Raw genomic sequence first — 11,965 nt, 5'->3', positions numbered from 1 at the left:
ACCCAACTTTAAATATGAGATACTAAAAATACAAATATATATTTCATTGCTGAAGAATAATTCATAAATATAATTGTATATTCATATTATGTAATCGTAATAACTTTTTAATGTGAAGATTCTATTAAAATCTATTTCATCGTAATACGAGAAAAGGATTATTTTAAACGTAAAAAAAAAATTTTTTTTCTCATATTAATCAATAATATTAAAAAAAGACTCATTATTGTACCTTAAGAGCTTTGTCGCGTGTCAACATTACATTATTGTTGATTACATTGCGCTTATAGTTAAACTATACATTTTAATATAATATTGAGTAATATTAAATATACATTATTTTCAATACTAAAAAAGCAAATATATGAAGTAATTAATTTATCTTGCTTATAGAAGATATATTTTTTACTAAATTATTTGTAACACCTAATACATATTTATATGAGGAATTATATAAATACATATATATATATATATAATACAGTATCTTTTCGTGTATCATTTCCTATATCATTTTTGGAAAATACGTAATTTATTAAATTCAATTAATGTGATAATGAATTCTCTATTTCTTTCTTTCTCTATTCCCTCGTATCATTTTCTCGCAATAGCACGAATTTCACAGTAATCGCTACACTGGTTCATGTTGCAATCTTTAATAACAATATATTCAATTAAATACTTTTGATTTAAGGCATATCATCATTGATATGTTAAGTCATAAATATTATTAAAAATAAAAGTTATATACTGTTACTAAATCATCGCTTAATTTATAATATTATTACTACGTAATAAATAATCTAGAATTTTCAGATTTGATGATATTTGTACAATCTTCTGTAAAAATTAGTGATAGTATAAAGCTTGACAACTCAGAAAATTTTTAAATGAATATACCATCAACGAACAATTCCTTTTTCTTTTTTTCTTTTTTCAATTTTTTTTTTTTACCACGTTAAAAAAAAATATATATATGAGAAAAAAACAGCTTATTTACATAATCTTTGTATTAATTACTATCAGTATCTATACATGTGACTTTTATGTGCGCAAGTGAAATCTTTCTGAAACACATAACCGTATTTATTTCATTTATTAAAGAACGTTTAGTAAAACATTATTTATAATACACTTATATTGTACTAACAAGTAGTATATTTTTTCTATTCATGCATATGACAATATTTTTAGATAACACTGGGATTTAGCCAGAAAGTGTGAATAAAAGAAAAAGAAAATACATTATATATCTCATATTGCATAATATATAACATAATACAATAATCAGTAACAGGTTTTTTCATTTCTGACTAGGATTTCTCCGTAGTGGTAAAGCATACCTTCTGCTTCGTATCATCCTGTTGATCATATTTCATTAGTATTAGATGTCCATGATTATTAAACCTAAGTCATATACGCAAAATATTGTGTAGTTACAGTATTATTGTAAGCAGGTATATATCTTAAGATTCTTTCATAAGCTTGATACTATATCTTTGTAATTATATGAAAATCATATAATGGAGCAATATTTTTATTGCGTTATTCCAAATTTTTTTAATTTTTATATCTTCACATGTGTATGTTAGCACGCATATACATTCGTAATTTGTTTCTATATTAATGTACAAATATATCAAAAGACCTCAACTATGTAGTTTCATGAATATGAAGTTAATGCTATAAGAATTAGAAAGGGCAAATTAAGGCTTTTAGGCTTTTTACAATAAATTTAGCAATGATAATATAGGGAATAATAATAGAAATAAAAGTAGAAAATTCGTATACCTAAATTAAGTGAAAAATTATTGTTTGAAAAAATATATTCTCAAATAAAAGAATGTTCATTGATTGTTTTTTTTTATGATAATCATTTTCATTTTGTTTTTTCTAAGGCTACAGAAGATATGAAATCTTTTATTGATAAGTGGATAAATTTCTATCATATATATATATATTAAATATATATATATATATATATATATATATATATATATATATATATAAAGGGTAGAAAAGGAATATATAGGAATACATGGTAACATCAAAAAAGTGTATGTATATGTAGTCATATATAAACTTTGTACTAACTTTCAACAACAAGAGATAAACGAGAGAATATCTTTTTAGGCACAACTGCCATGTCAAAAGAAGTATAATAATAGCAGTTTTCTTATCATGAATACCACTTCCTGTTTATCTTTATTTTATATCACATGTGCTCACTATTTCCCTATTTTGACAGCATTTTATTCTTATTGCTCATAATTGAATAAACCAATTATTTTAGAGATAACATCTAAATTAGCCTGCCCTTACCTGCCCTATCCATGCAAACCAAATTTTACCTTTATACATTCTAATATATACTTAAAAGGCTCCTGTTTTTAAACATCTGATTTTTCTTCTTTGGATGTTCAAAGTAAAAGTCATTTATGATACACATTTACATAATTCCTAATCTCCTAAATGTTAATCAATAGTATATTTATCACAGTAGTATATTATTGTATCTTCTCAGTAAAACGACTTTTGTCTGAAATATATGGTATCTCTATTAATAAAATTATATTATTCAATAATATAGATAGATACCAAGAACAATTGCAAGCATTTACATCACGTACAAACATGTTTTATTTGTATTCTGTAATTTACCTGACTTAATCATCCCAATCATCATCTTCACTTGTATCGCTAGTTGATTCATCACTTTCACTGTGAATTGCACGAGATCGCTCTGCTAGAGCTCTGGTGAGTGCACTAGCTAAACCATCTTGATATGCTGGTGGTGGAGTAGCTTTAACTTCGTTAGGAACAGGCCTTAATTCTATTCCTTGACGAATTTGTTCTAATAAATCACTTCTGGAATCGTTGACTGGAGCTGGTTTTGTTTCTGTTTTACTAACTTTCTGCAAAAAATTCAACATATTTCTTTTTAAGAACACATCTTTCGATTTTACAAAAAGATAATATATGATGTATATCTCTATATATTATTTTTAATGGTATAAGCTTTGAATTAAGAAACTATACTTACTCTCAATGTAGTACCGCCGCTTCTAATAGACTCCATTAGCATTGGCCTGAGATCAGTGATCTCTTCATTGTTGTTATTTGTGGTATTTGCATTGACCTTTGCAATATCCATATCAATACTGTTAGGCAGTGGTGGAGGAGGTGGAACCGGACCACTTGAGATATTTCTTGAGGGAGGTGTTGGAGCAGATGAAGGTGGAGGTGGTGGTGGTGGGGGTGGTAGAGAAGGTGCTGGAGTTACAGAGGGTGGTGGTGGACGCGATGGTGCTGATCTATGTACTGGTGGAGCAGTAGTTGATGTATTTGGAGAAGTAATTGGGGTATTGAACCGAGTCGGAGGTAATGGTGGAGCACTCCTTGTCTGATGCAAAAAAATTAAAATTTTGCATTAAACGTAAGAAAATTGAGATATGCAAAAAATTATTGCATTACTAACAGTTATTGTTCTAGCTGGTACTGGTGGAGGATATTCTTGACGTTGTGGTAATACAGGAGGTTGGTTGGTGTTTCTTGATTTAGTTGATGGTAAAACAACTTCTTTAACAGCATTCATGCCACCATGTGACTCAATAAAGTTGTAAATAAACTCACGCGTTTCTTGATCTCTCAATTGGTGTTCAGAAACACCTACCATATCAAAAAACTTTTTTAATTCTGGATTAACTGCATCAAATTCTAGACCTTTATTTTCAGCATTCCATCCCATGTGCACTATGTGTCTACAAAATGAAAATTGAATATTATACAAGAAGTTAGAAAAATATCTAATAAGGTATCACAAATTTTTAAGTGTCTATTTATGTGTTCTATATACTATCAGGAATAAAATAAATAACAATATATTAAAAATTCAACCTAAAATTAGATGGTAAGCTTATATCATCCTTAGTCAATTTTCTTCTTGAATCTTTGTCACCTTTCTTTTTTTTACTTTTATACATAGAACTACTAGAAGCACTTCTGTTAACACCAACTGTAGTTTGCCCATTTAATGTATTCGATGTAGCACCGGTTGTAAATGCAAATGATGATGTGCTACTTCTACTTTTTCGTGGTAAGGTTACCACATGTTGTGTTTCCATTTCCATTTTTGATCGCTTTTCTTGCCTTTTTTGTCGTTTAGCATTCAATTTATCAAGAAGAATATCTCTTAAAATAAAACCATAGTTTTTATCATTAAATAAATGAATTAACAATTTTGCAATATATATAAAATAAAATCATAACAATATATATCTACCTTAATGTGATAGCTTCAACTTCATTTGCAAAATTGAATGCTGCCATACACTCTTCAGCTTCAAAAGTATGAAAATAAACTAAAGGTGTTTTATAATCCATAGAATTATAAACTTCGTGTTCCCACAACATGGCTCTTCTTTGTAAACAATATAATCGCAAGAAAAAACTACGCCTTGGATTATCTCTGATTAAAGTTATTATACCAGTATTCTTTTTTACCCATTCTTTATGAAAAGGTGGTTCAGTTAAATATAACTGTATAATTCCAGCTGCCAAGCACTAAAACGTCAAAGAAATATACATGTTCTCATTTTGACAGATTTTAGTAAGTAAAATGATATGTATCATAATAAAAGTAATATAATATCTAAAAAAATTTATCTTTATAATGTTAATAATTTTTTTCATTTGTTAACTAAATTAGAATTACATGATAAGGGTGGGGCAGATGAAATGCCTTTTCTGAATATAATTATACAGTTTTATATCTGATGGCATTAAAATACGTAATGCATGTAATACATTTCTAGATTATATACTGTATCGAAATTGTTCTATTATAAGTACCCGTTTAGTTATAAAAACTATAGCAAATCAAAAGACATAAAATGTTGGATGACGTGATTTTACCGATCATGTAATCATATAGGTCAAAGAAAACAATACAATGAGAAAGGCAGTATCAATTTTAATAAAAATAATTACAAATTACAAAGAATCTACTTACCTGACATCGATTTCCTATTAATTGAAAGACTTGCTCGTTCTCTTCTGTTTTCAAGAGTATAGATCCCGTATGCTTGTCCGTTGTACCCGATTTCATTGTTGAATAGGTTAGGTTTCTCGGAATAAAATGTGTTATTACACCTTATTTCACATGAAAGGATTTTTGTATAAAGAAAGTTAAGGTTACAATTATGTATCGATAATTTTTCACATGCCGTGTATTATGTTAACGAAACTAAATAATGCTGATAGATCAATCAATATGTACTCTTGAATTTCATCTTTCACGACACAGAATTGATAACCTAGCCACTAATTACAACGTTAAAAGAAACGATTAAATATTACCTACAAAAAGCTTTATCTGTGACATTTTCCCATGTTCTTAACTCACAGGAAACTCAAATATTTGATGATGACATTTTCACTTATCCGGTTCAACGTTCCGCGTTTCCTTATTCTGTATATAATTTAAGAGGAAATAGGACCATGAGCCAAAATCCAGTGATCAAAGCGCCACCTAGTAATAAATTTTGAAAGGGTCGTCATTTACGTCGGAACGTACGTACGAAGTAGATCGTGTCGGAAGTGTTGTGCACTGTGTAAGTGATTGTGTATTGTGTTAAAAGTAATCATTCAATCGTAAATGCAGAATTCGAAATAGTTACAAAATTTATTATATAGAATCATCTGATATTTAGAAAAAAAAAAAAAAATAAGAAAGAAGAATCGGAGAGGTTAATTTTAATTTATTTACATAATTTATTTAACATCTTTTTTATACAATGCCATTTCATATTTTGAACATTCTGTCATTGTGCATCATACTCTATTGCCATTTATCTTTTTGATTCAGCAAATTTCTATGCCCGACACAGATCAACTTTTCCGTAAAGCATTTCTTTCTACAGCATTGGCGACATAACTTGTGATCACATTTGAAACCCTTAATGAAGGTAGAAAATTGTAATTAACATACATATAGTTTATAAATATTATTATATATATAATTATTATATAGATTATACAGATAAAATTACTAGGAAAAACTTAAAATTTAAGACTCGACATACTAACCACAGGATTTGGGCAACCCTGGCAAAGAGTAGTTGACCTATACGGACGCAGCGTTATTCGTCGTAATTTTTTGAAATGTTTATGCGATATTTGATTTCCTTCCTCATCCTCGTATTTTCTTTTCACAGATACATTTTTCTATAATGCGTTCATGTAAATAATATTTGATTATCGTCGAAGAAACAAAAAATATGATAAAAAAGATAAACCAATAATGAAAATTCTTATGAATAAGAAAACTGACCATTTCCATTTTCTTTGCCTCTATTTTGTCTATATGTTCCTGTGGTGAATCACGTACATAGGACTGGCATAACCATGGAGGTAAGTTCAAGTTGTAATCTAAAGCAAAGGGTAGGACAAAAAAGATTACGTAGAGATTATTTTAAAGAGATTAAGATGAAAATCACGATTATAACGATCTAATAAATTTACCACTTTTTTCTTCGCACCATAACCGATTGCCCTCGTGATACGGCTGATACCGATCCCTCACATTTTCGACAACTCGTCTGAACGATTCCATGGTGGAATTCGTAGCCAGGTTATCCCTTTCTTCTTTGTTTTCTGCTAAACAAAGTCTACTCTCTAGTTAAGTGCATGCTGCACGCGCATTTTCAAAGTCATGTTCATTTAATGTTATGTATCATTGTGTATGATAAAATAGAAATTTTGCAAATAATATTAACAATGAGATAAAGATGCGAATGTAAAACCGATACGTACATGCGTTGGAATAGTTTGAACAAATGGCCTCGTATGTAAGAAGCTGGTGCCGGATGAATTTCTACGAGGTCTAAATATTCCAAGGCCGGTTCCCAACAAGGTGGATAACAAGATTCGAATATACATGGATTGTAAAGATTGCCTACCGCTGTCATAACTCCTTGGACGCCGGTTTCCGAAATACACCTATCGATGTCTTGCAGACACTGTATATTGCCGTTTGCCAACACTGGTATTTTAACAGCTTCTCTATAGAAAAAAAAAGGGAAGTATTAAAAGTGTAATTCGTTCGTTAATCTTTTAATGAAAAGAACGTAATACCTAACGGCTTTAATGTGACTCCAAGATGCTAATCCCGTTAGAGGACCCTTCTGATCCCTCGTACGACCGTGTACAGTAAGCATACTAGCACCAGCATTTTCGAGCATTCGAGCATATTCGATCGTCTTATCTATATCCGGAAATACTCGTAGTTTGCAAGTAAGAGGGATGCGAAGTCCCGTGCTCACCGTATTGACTGCAAATTATCGATAATGCCATAACGGTTCATTTGATTTTAATAAAGTAAAACGTACATAAACATAAATCTATCGGCGAATCATGTTATTATTTTTTTTATGATAACACACATATACGAACACACACACACACACACACCGATCGCTCGAAGAAGGTCCCAGTCGTCCTGCAAGAAAGCACCATAGCGTCCACGCTTTGCGATCGCTTGAGGACAACCGATATTAATGTCTATGGCATTGCAGTACGGTTCTGCCAAAAGCGCTGCTTCTAGCAAAGTGTTTGGATCGTTGCCACAGAACTGAGGAAAAATAAAAAGAAGATATATAAACAAGACGAGAAAAGAATACGATATAATGCTTGAATGATTAGCCAATAAAAAGATAAAGAAGCTAACCTGCACAACCAAGGGTCGATCCTCCGGTATACTGGTAAGGGCTTCTTTCCTATATTTTGGATCTCTTAAAAAAACCGAAGAATGCAGCATGGGCGTGTAACATAGTTGCGCCCCGTGACGTCGAGAAAGCAGTCTCCATGCCAACTCGCTTGCATCGACCATCGGTGCAACAACGTATCTCGGAGAGCCAAGGACATCCTTCCAAACATTTATCTTCTCGGATTTTGTCGAACTTCCATCGTTCTCGCTCATATTCATCTGAAAAAAAAAAAAAAAAAAAAAAACAAAAGTTATATATATCGAACGTGCTTGATAAACAAGGCAACAATTTTTATTCTTTTTTTATTTTTTATTTATCTTATTTTTTTAACTTTACTTTTCTTTTTTTTTTTTTAATTATCTTTCTTTCTTTCTTTCTTTCTTTTGTTTGAGTATATAAAGCTTACCGAAATCTAGATCATGTACGCTGCTTATAACCGATATTCTATAGAGCCTTGTAAGAAAGGCAACAAACGGGCACACCGTCCAAAGTTTGCGTGTCGCAGAACGATAATGTTGCGCTTGATTTCGTTTTAATACATGCTTCGGAAGGAACTTTAGCAAGTATATAATATGTTCGTTGATGGTAATCGGACAAGTTTATGTCTTCCCACTTTTTCTCTATCTTCTTCTTTTTTGCTAGCATGTACCAGCCTGTGCCACTTTCTGTATCAAAATATTATCTAAACGTCGGACAGTAACGTTCTGTAAGATCAATGGATCGATCGATCGATCATTGTCGCGCGTTCGTTGCAAAATGTTGAACTTTAATCTCTTCGAGATTGAAAAAACGTGTCGAAAAATATTGGACTTTTACGGCGGTGAAAATTTATTGTGAAAGGCGCATTATGTTTGAATTGTACGCAAAGTATCATTATTTTAACGTTATTTTAGAAATTCGTAAAAAATGGAAATATAAAATTGAAATAGCCTGGGATTAAGACTTGACGACGAGAAGTTGCTTAACGATTTATACACGATTCTCGTTAATTTTACGATATTTATAATTTTATATCAAATTCATGTAATTTTTGAAAATATATATACATATATGTGTATGCATGTATATCGTACTATGCAAATAGAAATACGAAAAGCACGTTTATGTATTCGAATATTTGAATTCGAACGAGTAAGATCACAGTCGTATCGTAACTTTTAGCCATTTTCTACGTTTCTATTAAAATACGAAGTTATTAAAATCGTGCGTACTAAAATCTCGGTTATTTTACTCTAGGTTAATTTGATTTTACAGATTTCAAAATATCATCCCTACGCATTTATTAATAATTTATCAATAATCTATCAGAGAGACCTATCGCTCGTATTAATAATTTTCAAAATATCTAAGTTATACTTTTCTTTTCTAAAATCTAATTTCTATGTCGGTACGATTACAATAAGAAAAACTGTCGCATCTGGCAACCTTGACGCAAGCAACCCTGACAATCAATAGCGATCGATGATCTTACTCTTTCTATTTAAACAAGCTTTTTACATTGGACGATAAAGTTGAAAACAAAACAAAAAAAGAATCACGCGGGAATATTCGATTTTATGCGATAATAAGTAGAGAACGAACAATCATTGTTTTTCGCGTGGTGATCGAAAGCTCTCGGTATTACTTATGTAGACACGACGCGTGTGCGCATATCATCGAAGAATCCTAAAGCGTATGGCTTCGCAGCAGATCGATTCGCGAGGAAAAGCACACAAATCTCTCTGCGATTATTTCTCCAAAAAAATTCCCGTAAGAAAATCCGAGTTTCTTTCGAATACGATATTACCTATGTACGATATCGTCCATCATCAAGCTTTTCAAAAAACAGATAACACAATGGCTTCGCCATTGAGTGCGCGAGTTCTACGTAGATATAGAAGTATTACAAAAGTCGCGTTTCTCTGCCGCTACAAACGCGAAAGCGTAATTTTTTTTTCAGATTTATCTCTCTCTTTTTTTCGACGATATTTCATTTAAATCCTCGAGATCTTTCTACTAATCTTTTTTTATCACGGTTTATGTATACGTCGATCAATTTTGTAACGGCGGAAAGGCAAAATGATTTGATTGAGGTGGAGAACGCGGAGAAGCCGGTTTGGAGAATTCTGATTCTGGAATGGGCGATAATTGAGCGGATTGAGCAAGCCGAGGACCCATTTTAAATCTTGGCCTTTTCCGAAGGGAGGATCTTCGAGCTCGAAGATGAGATTGATTCCTCTTGGAGATAGATGGTATCGTTCTCATCGGAGGTGGTACTACCGTTGGCGATGTTACAATCGCCGTCACTGTTGAAGGAGGCACAGGTATCAGATCAGGACCGATTTCATCGGTAACGATCTCGTCGATCGACGAAATTCTGGCTGTTCTTAGATCCAAAGGTGGTAATTTATTGGGAGGACGAGATGACGAAACAGAAGAAGATTCCTCCCTCGCATGGTTTTCATTTTCGAGTCGATTTTCGAACGTTGATACGCTCGTTTCAGCCACGTTGCCTTCTTCGCGATCGACGGAGGGTGCTACTCTGTTCCTTCTTTTCGTTTTATCCGCAGTTTCCGCGTTAATAGATCGTTGACGAGAGTTCTTTTTGAAACGCGTTCGAAGAAAAGTTCTTATTCTTCCGATCGTACCACATGTCCGTCTTTCCCTAGATGTAATACTAGTACCAGCAGTCTCTGTATTATCCTTGGGACACCTCCTCGATCGAGTTTGCTTATTACGTTCGAGTCTCGCCGAAGAGATCGGATTTACGATGGAGAAACAGCAAGAGACGGGCGAAGGAGTGGACGATTTGAAATCTGGCGATTCGGCGACGGCAATTGCGACGTTTCCGGTCCAAGAAGAAGAATTGTTACTGTGAATTTGCTTTTCATCGTTGTCCTCGCCAAGAGTCGATCGAGAGGATAGCTCGATCGAAGCACCGTTAGAATTGGTCTCGTAAGTGAAGCAGAGACGAAAGTTGTTTTTTCGATCTCGTCCCGAAGGCATATCCTCTGGTCGATCGATCCCATACTCCGGATATTCCTTCGTACCGTTTCTTTCACGCGAGACGACCTCCATCGAGGCGTCTACGCGTGAATCACAGAAACGATATCTCGAGGGTACATTGACTCTAGCGCAAAAGGAAGGACAGCTGGTGGTATTCGATGTTAAGTTAGTTTTACCGACCTCCAATTTTCTTTCTCTCTTATTCCTGACGTACTCGTAGGTAGTTAAGCCGAGATAGGCTATGTAACCATGGAAGAAACAGAGATGTATCAAGAGAATGGCCGCTACTGCCGAGAGTATGCCTAACGTCAGGATGACAAGAAGCGTGCCGGTACCGGGTGGTTGTTGTATTGGGAAAACGGTCGAAGGTAAACTAGTAACGTTCTCCATCGTCGCATTCGAGCGGCGAACTTCTCGATGGACGTTGAATAGGAATAACTCGGCGATGGATAAGGCTACCACTGAGAGAGAAGCCAGTATAGCCGATATCAGGCAGGCTAAGAATAAAGGGTAATTCCTAGCACCTATGCAATTGTTCAACCACTTGCAGTGATGATCGAATCGTACTACGCACTTGTTGCAGATCGAACAATGTTTCGTTCTGTCACCGCTGGTTGTAATGTTACAGAGATGACACCGACCGTTCTCGATAACGTGAGGATGTTTCTTACGATCGAATTCAGGCACTACGAGATTCGTTGGTCTCGCTCTTACTCTCGGATCAGCCGGATCGAGAAGAAGAACAGCGAGATGAAAAAGCAGGTGAACGAAGAAGATGGTGGCCAGGAAGATCGAAAGAAGAGGACGCAAACCAAATGGTTCGAGCAAAGGCGTCGACACGGCGAAGGTGCCGCTACCGATGAACAATGATATCGCCCAACCGGCCACTTGTTGTGGATGCAAAGGTAATTGCAGACCGTGTACGCGTCGAAACCTTCGACGTTCGGGTGCTATCGGGCTCTCCTCTATCGAGCACCAACGCGATATTATACCGCTCGCCGCGTTCGGCCAGTTTCGCATCGCGTTTGTCGCCGAGGGCGACAGCCATCCTCGTATCGCCTACCGACAACTCCCGAGGTAGTCAACTACGCCACCCCAATACCTTCGAAGGCGCAAGCGCCCTTCGAACCATTTCGAATGCGTCTGGGTTGCGTCCAAATGCGTCTCTATCTCTCCCAAACTCCCCCGGACATCTCCTACCCTTCGTTTCCACT

The 11,965-nt window shown here is 34.2% G+C and overlaps 2 protein-coding genes across 2 annotated transcripts; both read right to left on the bottom strand.

Moving 5' to 3' along the window:
* Positions 1–2,661: 2,661 nt before the first annotated feature.
* On the bottom strand, positions 2,662–5,527 carry LOC122632104 (neural Wiskott-Aldrich syndrome protein-like). Its single transcript, XM_043818582.1, has 6 exons — positions 5,012–5,527; positions 4,283–4,563; positions 3,898–4,191; positions 3,479–3,761; positions 3,044–3,403; positions 2,662–2,915 (listed from the first exon to the last, which is right to left on the bottom strand). Exons 1-6 carry the CDS (start codon positions 5,105–5,107, stop codon positions 2,667–2,669), a joined length of 1,563 nt encoding a protein of 520 aa, XP_043674517.1. The 5' UTR covers positions 5,108–5,527; the 3' UTR covers positions 2,662–2,666.
* LOC122631842 lies at positions 5,466–11,948 on the bottom strand. The gene is given in 11 exon segments (XM_043817990.1): positions 5,466–5,530; positions 5,795–5,866; positions 5,869–5,956; positions 6,088–6,225; positions 6,332–6,429; positions 6,523–6,668; positions 6,814–7,062; positions 7,135–7,330; positions 7,471–7,630; positions 7,727–7,984; positions 9,801–11,948. Coding segments are annotated over 11 exon segments (3,441 nt in total). The 5' UTR covers positions 11,772–11,948.
* Positions 11,949–11,965: the final 17 nt, after the last annotated feature.

Source organism: Vespula pensylvanica, chromosome 9 (assembly GCF_014466175.1).
Source record: "Vespula pensylvanica isolate Volc-1 chromosome 9, ASM1446617v1, whole genome shotgun sequence".
Taxonomy (NCBI): Eukaryota; Metazoa; Arthropoda; class Insecta; order Hymenoptera; family Vespidae; genus Vespula; species Vespula pensylvanica.
This window is presented reverse-complemented; position numbering and strand designations above follow the sequence as displayed.